Here is a 17,176-nt window from a genome sequence, read left to right as displayed (position 1 = left end):
AGAGAAGAGCGACCAAGGTTATTAGAGGACTGAGGGGTCTGCAATACCAAGATAGGTTATTACACTTGGGGCTATTTAGTTTGGAAAAACGAAGGCTAAGGGGTGATCTTATGTTAATGTATAAATATATGAGGGGACAGTACAAAGACCTTTCTGATTATCTTTTTAATCATAGACCGGTGACAGGGACAAGGGGGCATCCTTTACGTCTGGAGGAAAAAAGGTTTAAGCATAATAACAGGAGCGGATTCTTTACTGTAAGAGCAGTGAGACTATGGAACTCTCTGCCGTATGATGTTGTAATGAATGAGTCATTACTTAAATTTAAGAGGGGACTGGATACCTTTCTGGAAAAGTATAATGTTACAGGGTATATACACTAGATTCCTTGATAGGGCGTTGATCCAGGGAACTAGTCTGATTGCCGTATGTGGAGTCGGGAAGGATTTTTTTTCCCCATGGTGGGGCTTACTCTTACCACATGGTTTTGTTTGCCTTCCCCTGGATCAACATGTTAGGGCATGTTAGGCTATGGGTTGAACTAGATGGACTTAAAGTCTTCCTTCAACCTTAATAACTATGTAACTATGTAACCACAATAAAAAGAAGAACCACTGGCAACTAATACCAAAGGACACACTGTGACCAGCCCAATTAGCCACTGCTATTAAATATTCATGAGTTAATGACTCTCGTAGCCCATTTCAAATAGAAAATGGACAATTTACGTCCAAATGTGCAAATATGCATATTAGTATTGGATTTACATATATATTAATAAAGTGCATAGTGCATCAAGGTCAAACACCGACCGTAAAGTGCAGAATCGAGCTAATAATAGACAGACACAATGTACTCACTAGGTGTCAGCTGGCTTGGTGCTGGTAACAAGAGGTTCCCGCCGCCCCAACGCACGTTTCGTCGAGACTTCCTTAGGAGGCGTGCATTGGGGAGGGGGCTCTGGCTATTTATCTACAGTCTGGCCAATAGAGATGCAATTATGGACATTTAGTTGATTCGTAACATCCGCTATTATGCTGCTATAGAGAGCGCAGTCGTATAAGTGTCCCACGCACATCCGGGATTGCCGGCGCATGCGCTGCTGCCGTGGCAACCAAGGGACCCCAGCAAGAGCGGCTGTGGAGTGCAAACAAACAGAGCCGTCATGGAGACGGAGTCTGCGTGCCGCGCGCCTGGCGCCGCCCCAACCGAGGTCCGGAGCCAGGGAAGCTGCGCTTGCGCACTCCGGATCTAAAGAAGACAAGCATTTTAAAGCGATGCCCAAGGGACTATATACCAACGTGACGGTGCAGTAACGGGGCCACAAAAGATATACATCATAGTGAATATTAGACAACTCACATGGGAATGTAGTCAACATAATTAAAGTGACTACGTGCAAAAATATGAGAATAGCAATGTATCGAACAACAAATACTGGAACAAATTAAACAAAAACAGGTAAGTATAAAGTGCAAAGACATACAAGTGTAAATATAAAAATATGAACAATACGAATAATAAACCAAGCAGGCATACATAAAAAAATATATATAAATAAAGAGACCTAGCCTGGCTCGTTAGTTATCATATTACAACAACATGAAAAATGTGAATGTAACAATGAATAAAAGTGAAGTTATTAAATAAATCCTAATACTGAAACCATAGGGCTGCCAAGAAAAAAATTAATAAAAAACTAGCAATAATATAACTACATATATTCTTATAACATTGCAGTTCAAATGTAAAAGATGGCTTCTTTTTGGCGTCCATTGGAGATTGATTTTAATAGAAGAAAACTTGTAATTCAATGAGTGAGGTAGATGCGCATCATCCAAACAAGCAAATAGCAGGAGGCAAGACTAGAATATTAATAAGAAATAATTAAAACAAGCAGCAATAGATTGAAAATAAACATATTAAAAATAAATATATTAAAAAACTGACAAATGTCCATTAACCCCAACCCCCCAAAAAACGTGTATGATGTCACTATAAGAAAGACCCAAACCCAAAACCCTCATTGAGGCCATATGGAGTAACTGTATTGAGTCTGTATATCCAACGGCGCTCTGTCCTAGCTAAGGCTTTAAATGGATCACCACCCCGTGGACCCAGAGATACCTGGTCAATAGCTTTAATTTTGAGTTTACTAGCATTACAATCGTGATGCAAAAAGAAATGGCGGGGAAGGGTTTTTAATGATTCAACATCCTTAGCCGTTTTTGCCTTCTCTATTATCGCGTTCATGTTCTCTAGTCCTTATCTTAAGTTCACGGGTAGTCATGCCAATGTACACTTTGTTGCATGGACATTGAGCGTAATAAATTACCCCTTTTGAGGCACATGTGAGCCTATGATGAATAGTAAAAGTACGACCACCCTGAAGATTAGAAAAATCTCTACTCTTTACATGGTTCTGACACCCCTTACAAAAAGTACACGGGAAGAAACCATGTATTGGATCACTTAGTCCTTTCATTTTTTTATCATTTGGAGAATAATGACTCCGAACAAGTAAGTCACAAAGGTTATCTGATCTCCTGGCAGTGATCATTGATTTTTATCTCAAGCTTCTAGTCAATAAACTTCCGTCATTTATTCAGGACACCACGGCAGCTTTGCGTAGCTTTGATGGTCTCCTGTTTCAGAACAATATGATACTTGTCACAGGAGATATAGAAAGTCTCTATACATCCATCAGGCATCAGGACGGACTCAGGGCGGTTTCATGGTTCCTTCAGGTTGGAGATATAGAGAAACCAATATCTGATCTCATTCTGCAGCTCTTGGAATTCATACTCACGCATAATTGTTTTATTTTCTCTGACCAAATATATATCCAGCTTCAGGGGACCGCCATGGGGGCCGCCTGTGCTCCATCCTATGCAAATTTATTTCTGGGTGCCTGGGAGAGGGACATTTTCCTTAGTGATCCAGTGGTGCACATTGGCAAGGTGCACCACTGCATTCGTTATATTGACGATGTGTTTTTGACGATGGGAACCAATGAACAACTCAATTGCTTTATGGCCAAACTTAATGCAAACAATTTGAATATCACGCTCACCTTCTCCTATGGTCGACAGGTCAATTTTTTGGATTTGGATGTCTGCGTCTCTTCTCAGGGACTAATAGAGACCAATGTATACCGGAAACCCACTGCCACTAACACATTGCTACATGCGAGCTCATCACATCTCCAGTCTACCATCAGTGGAATTCCAATTGGACAACATTTACGGATCAAACACATCTGTTCTAGTCAAGAAAAATTCCAACATCAGGCTCGTGACCTTTATTGTCGCTTCAGAGAACGAGGTTATAGCCACAGGCAAATCCGTCGTGGCTATAAAAGGGCATGCCAGACCCCTCGCAATGACCTCTTTTAACAGTCCTCATCTAGAACTAATGACGACACACAGGTGAGACTGATTACCCCCTTCAATTGTCAATGGAAGGCCTTCGTTGAAATTGTAACTAAACATTGGGGTATCTTACGTTCAGACCCCATCTTGAAAAATATTCTCTCTGATAAACCAATGATCACTGCCAGGAGATCAGATAACCTTCGTGACTTACTTGTTCGGAGTCATTATTCTCCAAATGATAAAAAAATGAAAGGACTAAGTGATCCAATACATGGTTTCTTCCCGTGTACTTTTTGTAAGGGGTGTCAGAACCATGTAAAGAGTAGAGATTTTTCTAATCTTCAGGGTGGTCGTACTTTTACTATTCACCATAGGCTCACATGTGCCTCAAAAGGGGTAATTTATTACGCCCAATGTCCGTGCAACAAAGTGTACATTGGCATGACTACCCGTGAACTTAAGATAAGGACTAGAGAACATGTACGCGATATAGAGAAGGCAAAAACGGCTAAGGATGTTGAAACATTAAAAACCCTTCCCCGTCATTTCTTTTTGCATCACGATTGTAACGCTAGTAAACTCAAAATTAAAGCTATTGACCAGGTATCTCTGGGTCTACGGGGTGGTGATCTATTTAAAGCCTTAGCTAGGATAGAGAGCCGTTGGATATACAGACTCAATACAGTTACTCCATATGGCCTCAATGGGGTTTTGGGTTTGGGTCTTTCTTATAGTGACATCATACACGTTTTTTGGGGGGGTTGGGGTTAATGGCCATTTGTCAGTTTTTTTATATATTTATTTTTAATATGTTTATTTTCAATCTATTGCTGCTTGTTTTAATTATTTCTTCTTAATATTCTAGTCTTGCCTCCTGCTATTTGCTTGTTTGGATGATGCGCATCTACCTCACTCATTGAATTACAAGTTTTCTTCTATTGAGATCAATCTCCAATGGACGCCAAGAAGAAGCCATCTTTTACATTTGAACTGCAATGTTATAAGAATATATGTAGTTATATTATTGCTAGTTTTGTATTAATTTTTTTCTTGGCAGCCCTATGGTTTCAGTATTAGGATTTATTTAATAACTTCACTTTTATTCATTGTTACCCTCACATTTTTCATGTTGTTGTAATATGATAACTAACAAGCCAGGCTAGGTCTCTTTATTTATATATATTTTTTATGTATGCCTGCTTGGTTTATTATTCGTATTGTTCATATTTTTATATTTACACTTGTATGTCTTTGCACTTTATACTTACCTGTTTTTGTTTAATTTGTTCCAGTATTTGTTGTTCGATACATTGCTATTCTCATATTTTTGCACGTAGTAACTTTAATTATGGTGACTACATTCCGATGTGAGTTGTCTAATATTCACTATGATGTATATCTTTTGTGGCCCCGTTACTGCACCGTCACGTTGGTATATAGTCCCTTGGGCATCGCTTTAAAATGCTTGTCTTCTTTAGATCCGGAGTGCGCATGCGCAGCTTCCCTGGCTCCGGATTTCGGTTGGGGCGGCGCACGGCACGCGGACTCCGTCTCCATGACGGCTCTGTTTGTTTGCGCTCCATGGCCGCTCTTGCTGGGGTCCCTTGGTTGCCACGGCAGCAGCGCATGCGCCGGCAATCCCGGATGTGCGTGGGACACTTATACGACTGCGCTCTCTATAGCAGCATAATAGCGGATGTTACGAATCAACTAAATGTCCATAATTGCATCTCTATTGGCCAGACTGTAGATAAATAGCCAGAGCCCCCTCCCCAATGCACGCCTCCTAAGGAAGTCTCAACGAAACGTGCGTTGGCTCGGCAGGGACCTCTTGTTACCAGCACCAAGCCAGCTGACACCTAGTGAGTACATTGTGTCTGTCTATTATTAGCTTGACTCTGCACTTTACGGTCGGTGTTTGACCTTGATGCACTATGCACTTTATTAATATATATGTAAATCCAATGCTAATATGCATATTTGCACATTTGGACATAAATTGTCCATTTTCTATTTGGAATGGGCTACGGGAGTCATTAACTCATGAATATTTAATACCAGTGGCTAATTGGGCTGGTCACAGTGTGTCCTTTGGTATTAGTTGCCAGTGGTTCTTCTTTTTATTGTGGTTACTTAAAAGAAATTTCTTTGTATATCTTGAATATTTAATAAACACCAATTGAAGGATTATACTCTTTTGTGGTCTGTTAGATACCTTTATTTTGTTGTGTATATATAGTTTTGAGTTTATGTCCTTTGTTTGCCTAAGCTTTGGGACATTTGTTAGGTGTTAGTTCTTTTTAAGTGTGTAACATTTCTTCTTGATACTCATCTGACAGAAAATATTGGACCTTATGATAGTTTAGATTGTGAAGTCACCGAGCCCCGTGCTCTAATTACACCAGAGAGGTTTCACTACTAGCTACTCATTTATTACTGATGAAGACTGTTGAGGTTGATGATTTCAGTAGTTGTGTTATTTCCTATAGTCACAGTTTTTGATTACAGTAGTCAGTGTCAAAAATACTCTAATTTTACCTCTTCCCGCAGCCAGTTTTGTGTTCCTAATCAGGCCCCATTTTTCATATTTGACATGTGTCACATTATGTAGTGATAATTTTGAAATTATTCACAAAGGATAATAGAAAACAAATGGATCTCTACAAATTATTTTCCAACTTTGCACAATACCCTACATACAATTGTACTGTCTGGGCACATGGCAGTGTTCAGAAGGCAAGGAGCGCCATGTAGCTATTTGAATGTAGATCTAGCTAGACTAGATTGCAGACACAATGTATTGGGTCACCTGGCTGCTCAAAAGATATCCACCATGAACATGCTTGGCACTATCTTCTCTGTTTTCCATATCCCAAGGATTGCCTTGCTCATCGCCCTTTAACACCCTTGCATGTATCTGGACTTACACTGGGACCCTTAGGCTTGGACCATGGTGTTACTCGCTATTCTGTGGTATTAGATGGCAAGAAGAAAAGTCAGGTAGCTGGGTCAGAACCAGAAGGACAGAATCAGAAGACACGAGTAGTCAGTAAATGGGCCATGTTCACAACAATAAGCAAATACACAAGCCACAAGGTGAGCACAGAGGACTGAACCAGAGGAGAACAATGTTGTTTCTGGCAGATTCCTGTCATATGCTTTGAGCTTTAGTAGGGTGTGGTACTTTCCAAATGGCTGAAGTAGGGAGCAGATTACTCCAGCTGGACAGCAGGAACAGATCCCAGAGGAGATTCGACACACCATATGCAGAAGGCCTAACTAGGGTTGATCGAATAGCTTCAGATAAGTGCTTATCCGAATAGCTATAGCGCTTCCCGAATAGCTACCTTGGTAACCTGGATACCTGTAGCGCTCCTGATAATGAACTCTTCGGTGTCGCTGCTGCATGTTTCGTGGCTGTGTGACAGTCACAACACATGCATGGATAGCCCAAAAACAGGCACAGGCTTTGCATGTACTGTATGTGTTGTGACTGTCACACAGCCACAACACAGGCAGCTGCAGCCCTGAACAGATGATTATCGGGAGCGCTCCATGTAACAAGGTTCCCGAGGCAACTATTCGGTAAGCGCTATAGCTATTAGGATAAGGAGTTATGCAAAAGCTATTCGATCAACCCTAGCCCTAATATAACTAAATGACAGAAAACCAGAACAGTCGAAATCCCCATAAAGTGATTCCATTTTATAAATTAATTCACTGAGGGTTATCATCTATACACACGTGGTCAAAATTGTTGGTACCCCTCGTTTAATGACAGAAAAACACACAATGGTCACAGAAATAACTTGACTCTAACAAAAGTAATAATAAATAAAAAAGATTGTAGAAGCCTGTGATACTTAGAGGGCACACCTTGATTTAACATGTCCCTTTTGTCACATTTTCAGGGGTACCATCATTTCTGTCCAGGCCTATTTCATGAGTTTCATTCTTTCTTAATTCTGTGGAAGCATGGTTGAAAAGCAACGTCTGACCTTCATTTGTTCATTTTTATAGATTATTTATTATTACTTTTGTCAGATTCAAGTTATTTTGGTGACTGTTGTGGGATTTTCTGTCATTAAACGAGGGGTAACAACAATTTTTACCACATATGTAGGAGTACTGAATATTTTGATTCCACAGCCACTTTCCAGAAATTAACATGCAGTGGAATTTGGAGAGTGAAAAATTGCACATTTGCCATTTTATTACCCAACACTTAGTGCCCAGATTGTGCTCACTATAATATTGCTAAATACAGGGATCCTAAATTTTGTTTTTGCACACTGCAAGACTCAGAAGTGAGAGCAGATTTTCCTGGATTGGTTTATGGAAACCCTCTTGCATTTCAACAGCCTTTGAGTCACTAATAGTGTGGGAACCTCTGTTTTTCCATTGACAGATGATGGTCCCGAGTGGGGACTTGTTTTTTGTGAGATGAGAATTGATATTATTTTCGCCTACATAGCATTGGTTGATTTCTTTTTATTCAATATTTGGGAGGCAGAATGAACAAACAGTTGAACACCATGCACTACTGATTCATCTAATAAGATTTTCTATTAGACTGTGAACTGTCATTGTCTTGGTAAATAATTACAGTTTTTTTTTACATAGCTTGCCATTTTTATGTACAGTTTCAGTCAAAATGTTCAAAAATATAAAATTCAAGGATATTTTATTCAAAAATTGTTTTTTTCTTAGCAGATGACTGTACCCGGAGATCAGAGGGACAGCTGACATCTTCAGTTTTTAAATCAGATGATCTCAAAATCCCACAGGATGCAACTGAATTGAATGCCATGACTTCAGATATACCATCATCCCTTCACAGCAAAGATCTGTCATCTGATCCTTTGAAACAGGTCCTGTCTTCTGATTTATTACTGACTACAAAGGAAAATGAAAGTCACAAAATAAGCATTAAAACACAAACTGCTCCTAAAGAAAATAAGTCATTTTCACATTCAGTATATGGAAATACCATAAACCAAAGAACCCACACAAGGGAGAAGCCTTTTTCTGTTCAGAATGTAGGAAATGTTTTAACCGAAAATCAGGTTTGGTTGTGCACCATAGAACTCACACAGGGGAGAAGCCTTTTTGCTGTTCAGAATGTGGGAAATGTTTTAACCTAAAATCAGATTTGGTTAAGCACCAGAGAATCCACACAGGGCAGAAGCCGTATTCATGTTCAGAATGTGGGAAATGTTTTAACGAGAAATCAGATTTGGTTCAGCACCATAGAACTCACACAGGGGAGAAGCCTTTTTCCTGTTCAGAATGTGGGAAATGTTTTTACCATAAAACAAATTTGTTTAAGCACCAGAGAAGTCACACAGGAGTGAAGCATTTTTCCTGTTTAGAATGTGGGAAATATTTTAATCACAAACGTAGTCTTGTTACACACCAGAGAACTCACACAGGGGACAAGCCTTTTTCCTGTTCAGAATATGGGAAATGTTTTAATCACAAACGTAGTCTTCTTGTTACACACCAGAGAACTCACACAGGGGAGAAGCCATTTTCCTCTTCAGAATGTGGGAATTGTTTTTACCATAAAACAAATTTGTTTAAGCACCAGAGAAGTCACACAGGAGTAAAGCATTTTTCCTGTTCAGAATGTGGGAAATATTTTAACCATAAGTTTATTCTTGTTATGCACCAGAGAACTCACACAGAGAAGAAGCCTTTTTCCTATTCAGCATGTGGGAAATGTTTTAACCACAAATGTAATCTTGTTACACACCGGAGAACTCCACACAGTGGAGGAGGATATAGGCCCCCCAGCCTAAAAACAGCAGCCTGCATCTGCCTAGAAAAGGTGCCTCTATTAGAGGCACCTTTTCAAGCGCTTTGCCTGGCTCTTCCCACTTGCCCTGTAGTGGTGGCAAGTGGGGTTAATTTTTGTGGGGTTGTTGTCACCTTTGTATTGTTAGGTGACATCAATCCCAAGGCTTAGTAATGGAGAGGTGTCTATAAGACACCCACCCATTACTAATCCTATAATTGTATGGCACATAAAGACACAGCCAGACTAAAGTCCTGTATTTGAAAAAATGACACAGACTCCTTTATTATTTTCAATTAAACCATACTTACTGCATACCCTAATCCCAGCAAAGCCCTCGATCTCTTGTAGTAAAAATAAAATAAAAAACCAACAATATACCATACCTGTCTATTGTTCTGTCCGACGCTGTAATCCATGTCTGGGAGCTAAATAGTTTTAAACTTTGACGGTGCCAAGATGCAACCGTCCCGGCTGATAGCACAACATCATTGACCAGCGGTGACATCGAGTCCGGGCTGAACTTCGGTGACCTCAGGACCATGGGAAAATGCCAATGATGATGTCACTCTGGTCAATGATGCTGCGCTCTCAGCATCTCATTTACCAGTGGCTTTCAGCCGGGGCGGTCACATCTTGGCACCGTCCAGGTTGCAAACTAGCCCCCAGACATGGATTACGGCGTGGGAGAAACCGATGGACAGGTATGGTATATATGTATTTTTTATTTGTATTACAGGAGATCGAGGGCTTCACTGGGATTAGGCGTATTAATAAAAATGTAAACCTGTGTTTAGTGTTATTTCATATAAAAGACTTTATTCTTATTGTACCTTTATTTAACATGTAACTATAGGATTAGTAATGGATAGGTGTCTTATAGACACTTATCCATTGCTAAGCTGTGAGCTTGATGTAACCAGACAATAGAAAGGTGACAAACCCCACAAATATGAACCCCACTTGCCACCGCTACATCTAATATGTGCGTCATTGTTGGGCACCTGCATGCTGCTGTTTTTGGGCTGGGGGGGCTATATAAATGGCCTGTTACCAGCGTGAGAATACCAGCCCTCGATCCCAGTAATCCCAGTGAAGCCCTTGATTTCCTGTAATAAAAATAAAATGAAAAAAAAACAATGTACCATACCTGTCCTTCTTTCTGTCCAACGGTTTAATCTATGTCTGGGGGATAATAAGTTTTCAACCAGGACAGCGCCAATATGCGACCGTTCCGGCTGAAAACCACTGGTGAATGAGCTGCTGCCAGCACACCATCATTCACCAGCGGTGACTTCATCTTTGGCATTTTCCCACTGTTCGGAGGTCACCGAAGTTCAGCCTGGCCTCGATGATGTCACCGTTGGCGAATGATGTGTAAGGAGAAGCACTGGACTGCAGGATCCTGCACTGCGCCGGGCCCGGAACTGCTGAGGCTGCTTCCCTTGTTGTCCGGGGAAAGGCTTAAAAGCCCTGACTGAACCCCTGACACAGTAGCAGGGCATGTGCCCAAAGAAATGCGCACTCTGAAGCAGTCAGTTTTTGCACTTGCAGAGAGCGAACATCAGGCTGAAGAGTGTGCTCCTTCCCTTGAGCACCCATGCTGCGTTGCTCTGCACCCACCAGTCCCTGCCATCACCCAAGTGTCCAGGAAGGACCGAGCAGTTGGGTGTCCTGCCTTCACCAGACTGGGAGCTGCCGTGTGTTCCTCATCTGTGAGCACAATGCCCGGGCTGCTGAGATAGAGCCGTGCACCAGACAGACTTTTGTGGCCTGACCAATTAATCCTCGTGGACCACCCTACGTCGGATTCTGGAATTGTTGCGGCCGTGCTGTGGCCCGCACCAACCTATGGACTAGGGGCTCAGCGGAAGGTACCGGAGACCGACTGGTGCTGCCAGAAGAAGGACCGTTGCGTGATAGATCCCATTGAAACCACACCACCTTCTGCTGGCACCATTGTCTCCAAAGCTACAGCTAAAGACTGAGAGGCCTTTGATACAATAAGTGATTTTCAGGAACTGCCATTATTATGTTTACTGCTCACTTTTGTTGCTTATCCACCACTGTACTGTTCAACCTCCCTTTGTATCTCCCTACGAGGAGTTTAACCCCTGTTATTTTAAATCTGTTCAAGTTGTTAACCCTTGCTCTGCCTCTCTTGCACCACTGCATCCCGCAACCTGCTTACAGATGCTGCGCTCTCAGGAGCTCATTCACCAGGAGTTTTCAGCCGGATTGGTCACATCTTGGTGTCATACTGGTTGAAAACTAATTATCCCACAGATATGGATTACTGTGTGGGACAGAACGACGGACAGGTATGGTATATTGTTGGATTTTTATTTTATTCGCTGGGATTAGGCGATGCAGTAAGTATGGTTTAATTGAGATTAATAAAGGAGTCCGTGTCATTTTTTTCAAATAAAGGATTTTAGTCTGGCAGTGTCTTTTACCATACAAATATAGGATTAGTAATGGATGGGTGTCTTATAGACACCTCTCCATTACTAAGCCGTGAGCTTGATGTCACCTAACAATACAAAGGTAACATCAACCTCACAAATATTAACTCCACTTGCCACCGCTACAGGGCAAGTGGGAAGAGCCGGGCAAAGCACCGGTAATGGTGCATCTAATAGATGGGCCTGTCTCTCTCTTTATCTATGGCGCTGGTCAGGCAGTGTGGAGGTCAGATCTGAAATGTCTATCTTTGGACATTGTCGACCTTTATTTGCGCATAACCTTTCTGGCGCCATGGGAGTAATTCAGAAATGCTACAGGTATGGTTTTTATTCAATATGGTCCCGCTTTTAATACATTTAGGAGACCGTAATGGCACAGCGAATATAATAAAAAAAAGTAGAGTGGGATTAATGTGGTCTTGCGTCTAACATATTAAGGAGGCCGTAATGGCACAGCGAATATAAAAATCGTAGAGTAGGACTGCCCCATGAGAATGCCTTGATGTGGTGGGGTGGCTCAAAGAATTGATCAATTGTTTGCTAAATGTCTCATTTTGATATACAGTTAGAAATTAATATGTGCGTGTGCACTTTTTGTATTGCGTTCTGACCACAAACAGCGCTGGCTTCTCCCCTTTTGATCTGATAGATGCGACTTTTCTGGACAGCTACGGGCTGCTGTTTTAAGGTTGGGGGGACTATATCAATGACTGTGGAGAAACGGGGTCAGTGGGTGCTCTCATCCGCTGGCCCGGCTGTCTTTAGCAAGACTGCATGGACTAGGGCTCATACCACTGAACGCCTGCTCTATCTCCCGGTGGGCAATACACTACACAAACACAGGGTTAAGGTAAAACAGTGTGGCAATACTTTATTGAACCACAACACACTATAGCAAACAGAACGATCCCACCAATTACCCCAAGATGGTGCACATTACAGGGCCTCGCGCTTCCGCTGACTCGCCGAGATAATGGTAGATGTTACGTCCGAGCTCCCAGGGCCGCTACTCCATCTGTGGCATGCAGATGGCATGCGGTAATGACAAGCGTAGGGAGATATCTGAGAGCAATCCTGTGTTCTTCAGCCGGGTCCGACAGACCCTCGGCTAAGATCCTGAAGAGTTCCTTACCAGAAGAAAAGTCTCTTATACCTGAGGCCTATAAGCTATTTTTAGAATTACCCAGGGTCCTTCAGTCCAACATCAAGATAAGGTAAACAATGGTGATGGTATTACGTAGCACTATTAGCATATCAGCACACATCAATAAACAGAGCTTAACACTCTATGTACAGTCACTATTACAGACTAAAGGTACCGTCACATTAAGCGACGCTGCAGCGATAGCGACAACGATGCCGATCGCTGCAGCGTCGCTGTTTGGTCGCTGGAGAGCTGTCACACAGACCGCTCTCCAGCGACCAACGATGCCGAGGTCCCCGGGTAACCAGGGTAAACATCAGGTTGCTAAGCGCAGGGCCGCGCTTAGTAACCCGATGTTTACCCTGGTTACCAGCGTAAAAGTAAAAAAAACAAACCGTACATACTCACCTGCGCGTCCCCCAGCGTCTGCTTCCTGACACTGACTGAGCTCCGGCCCTAACAGCACAGCGGTGACGTCACCGCTGTACTTTCACTTTAGGGCCGGCGCTCAGTCAGTGTCAGGAAGCAGACGCTGGGGGACGCGCAGGTGAGTATGTACTGTTTGTTTTTTTTACTTTTACGCTGGTAACCAGGGTAAACATCGGGTTACTAAGCGCGGCCCTGCGCTTAGTAACCCGATGTTTACCCTGGTTACCAGTGTAAAACATCGCTGGTATCGTTGCTTTTGGTGTCAAACACAACGATACACGGCGATCGGACGACCAAATAAAGTTCTGGACTTTATTCAGCGACCAGCGACATCACAGCAGGATCCTGATCGCTGCTGCGTGTCAAACTAAACGATATCGCTAGCGAGGACGCTGCAACGTCACGGATCGCTAGCGATATCGTTTAGTGTGACGGTACCTTAAAGGTACCGTCACACATAGCGACGCTGCAGCGATACCGACAACGATGCCGATCGCTGCAGCGTCGCTGTTTGGTCGCTGGAGAGCTGTCACACAGACCGCTCTCCAGCGACCAACGATGCCGAAGTCCCCTGGTAACCAGGGTAAACATCGGGTTGCTAAGCGCAGGGCCGCGCTTAGTAACCCGATGTTTACCCTGGTTACCAGTGTAAAATGTAAAATAACAAACAGTACATACTCACCTGCGCGTCCCCTGCCGTCCGCTTCCTGCACTGACTGAGCGCCGGCCCTAACAGCAGAGCGGTGACGTCACCGCTGTGCTTTCACTTTCACTTTAGGGTCGGCGCTCAGTCAGAGCAGGAAGCAGACGGCAGGGGACGCGCAGATGAGTATGTAGTGTTTGTTATTTTACATTTTACACTGGTAACCAGGGTAAACATCGGGTTACTAAGCGCGGCCCTGCGCTTAGTAACCCGATATTTACCCTGGTTACCAGTGTAAAACATCGCTGGTATCGTTGCTTTTGGTGTCAAACACAACGATACACGGCGATCGGACGACCAAATAAAGTTCTGAACTTTATTCAACGACCAGCGACATCACAGCAGGATCCTGATCGCTGCTGCCTGTCAAACTAAACGATATCGCTAGCCAGGACGCTGCAACGTCACGGATCGCTAGCGATATCGTTTAGTGTGAAGGTACCTTTACACAGTATGTTAGATAGTATATCAGTTGGCAAGTCTCTCTTCTTGCCCCATCAGCCATAAACACTTAAATTCACAAGCCAATATACAGATAAAAAAATCAGTTCTTTTTGGTTTCCAAAAACATGGTTGTCTGGGAAATTAAGATACAATCTGGTTTCTTCACAATGACCCCTTACCAGCCTGAGAATACCAGCCCCCAGCTGTGAGCTTTAGCAAGGCTGGTTGTCAAAAATGGGGGGACCCCACAATGTTTATTTGAATTATTTACGGTATTTAAATAAAAAAACAGCATGGGGACCCCTCTATTCTTCTTATCTAGCCTTGCTGAAGCTGACAACTGAGGGTTGCAGCCCCCAACTGTGAGTTTTGTTTGGCTGGTTAGTAAAACTGCAGGGGAACCTACGCTAGTTTTTTTTTTTTTTTAAATTGTTTATTTACAGCGCATGAGCAGCCAATGAAAACTCCCATCCGCAGCTCCTGCTCTCACTAATTAGTAGCTGCAGGTATCAGATGGTGGGAGCAGTAGTCCCATCAGCTGACACCAGTGACCGGAGGTAAACTTTATACCTCCGATCACAGCTTAGAGCTCCCGCTGTCTTTTGTCAGCATGGGAACCGCGGCTCTCTGACCAGCGGGAAGGATTTCCCCACTGATCAGAAGTGGTGTTTGCCACGCTGTCATGCACATGACAGCGAAGCAAACACCTGGTATTTGGACAGCCGAACCTGAACAGTAACACTGATTTTCTGGTGAAGTCTGTGTTCTGTGTCCGTGCCCGAACAGTAGTTGTTCAGTACGGACGCCGAACTTTACAGTTCGGGTTTGCCCATCTCTATTTGAGATCAGATAATTTTGTTTGCAGTGTTTGTGGAAACAAAAAAGCTTTTATAAAAGCCTCAAACGTCTGTGTGTGAATCAGACATGAGATTTAACGTGATAGATTACAGTGTGGGGAAGACGGGAAACCTTCATATAGACGGCCGGTGGTGATTGAGTCAGTGACGGACTCTGGACAAATATGTTTCTAGAGACGTAGTAGAAGATGGAGATGTCGTCCTCATCATGAAGTAGTTATTTCTCCTGTCACGTGTAATGAATATCTCCTGCAGTATTACTAATGCCGATTCCAGTGTCGGTAAATGAGACGAGAATTAGCATTATGGAAGATGAGTCTATGAGAAACGTATTCAGCTGCCGACTCCGAGGAAGAAACTGCTTGTTGTCTGTGGCCTAAATATATAGGTTTTATTAGTAGATGGAAAAAAGGAAACTAAATACTGTAAAATAATAAATCTCCTCATATGTTTCCCTTATTATCTCCAGTAATTGTATTATTACACAGGATTTTTATGATGTTACATCGGCTCATCTTCTTCTCATTCAGGTCTCTACAATATCGGATCCTCTCAGTGAAGATCTACATAAGAAAATCTTCCTGATTTATCCATCAAAGATGGATATGGACAGAGAAAAGATGGCAGAGAAAATATTACACCTCACCCTAGAGATCCTCTTCCGGCTTACTGGAGAGGTGAGAGATTCTGATGACGTCACATTACATAATTCTTATCTATGGGAATAACAGATGGACAGAACTGGAGAGGTGAGGACTCTGGAAATGTCTGTAGTTAGATTTATTAATCTGTCTCTCCATAACCAGGATTACACAGTAGTGAAGAAGACCTCTAGTGAGCGCTGTCAGGACCCTGTGTCTGAAGGATGCAGAAGACCCCTGAGCCCAATCACGGGGCCTCCACCTTACTACCTGATACATGAGGACATCAATGACCAGAAGATCCTAGAATTCGTCTACAAGATGATTGAGCTGCTGACTGGAGAGGTGACACTGCTGGGAATGCTGGGACATTATACAGTAAAACTATGAAGGGATTGGGGGGATGATGGTATCATTGTATGTGTCAGGTTCCTATAAGGTGTCAGGATGTCGCCATCTATTTCTCCATGGAGGAGTGGGAGTATTTAGAAGGACACACAGCTTTGTACAAGAATGTAATAATGGAGGTTCCCCAGCCTCTCACATCACCAGGTAATAGGCAGGACTAAATACAAATGGCCTATAATTATCTGTATGTAAAGAATGAATTCACTCCCTGTATGTGTTTCCTCCAGATCTATCCAGTAAGAGGACAACACCAGAGAGACGTCCCCGTCCTTTTCTTCCACAGGACTGTAAACAAGAAGATCCTAATTTTCCTCAGGATCAGGTAGATGGAGGGAAGTTGTCATGAGATCTCCCTTGTGATGTGTAGACGGCTGTGGAGGTCTTGTGCTCAGTCGTGCTTTATCCCCCAGTATTATGTTTTATACTTGTGTAATGAGAACGGTGGAGATGGCAGGATTAGAGCTGATCATAGATGTGACTTCTCCATCTGTCTGTGAATTTTTCAATATTTGTTTCAGGGTGAAGATCTGACCCACATTAATACTACAGAGACATCTGTGAGGTGTGATGAACGGTGTAAAGAGGAGATTCCTACATATGACTACCCAGGTGAGTAGTAACCACTAGGGTTGAGCGAAACGGATCGTTCATTTTCATAAGTCGCCGACTTTTGGCAAAGTCGGGTTTCATGAAACCCGACCTGGTCCCTGTGTGGGGTTGGCCACGCGGTACGCGACTTTCAGTGACGCTAAAAGCGCCATTTCTCAGCCAATGAAGGTAGATGCAGAGTGTGGGCAGCGTGATGACATAGATCTCAGTCCCCACCATCTTAGAGAAGGGCATTGCAGTGATTGGCTTGCTTTCTGCGACGTCACAGGGGCTATAAAGGGGCGTTTCCGCCGACCGCCATCTTA

The 17,176-nt window shown here is 42.9% G+C and overlaps 1 protein-coding gene across 3 annotated transcripts in view; it reads left to right on the top strand.

The window, feature by feature from the left end:
* Positions 1-17,176, top strand: part of LOC143766489 (uncharacterized) — a 140,463-nt gene that overhangs the window by 39,098 nt on the left and 84,189 nt on the right. For 2 of the 3 annotated variants that reach the window (XM_077254205.1, XM_077254204.1), the window contains exons 7-12: positions 8,085-8,245; positions 15,744-15,890; positions 16,020-16,199; positions 16,283-16,406; positions 16,490-16,584; positions 16,781-16,871. In XM_077254205.1, the coding sequence (XP_077110320.1) occupies positions 8,085-8,245; positions 15,744-15,890; positions 16,020-16,199; positions 16,283-16,406; positions 16,490-16,584; positions 16,781-16,871 (798 nt within the window). The remainder of the gene's footprint in view (positions 1-8,084; positions 8,246-15,743; positions 15,891-16,019; positions 16,200-16,282; positions 16,407-16,489; positions 16,585-16,780; positions 16,872-17,176) is intronic. The other variant, XM_077254206.1, reaches the window with a different exon arrangement.

This window comes from Ranitomeya variabilis, chromosome 4, assembly GCF_051348905.1.
Source record: "Ranitomeya variabilis isolate aRanVar5 chromosome 4, aRanVar5.hap1, whole genome shotgun sequence".
Classification (NCBI taxonomy): domain Eukaryota; kingdom Metazoa; phylum Chordata; class Amphibia; order Anura; family Dendrobatidae; genus Ranitomeya; species Ranitomeya variabilis.
The sequence above is the reverse complement of the archived record's forward strand: the minus strand, read 5'-3'. Positions and strand labels throughout refer to the sequence as shown.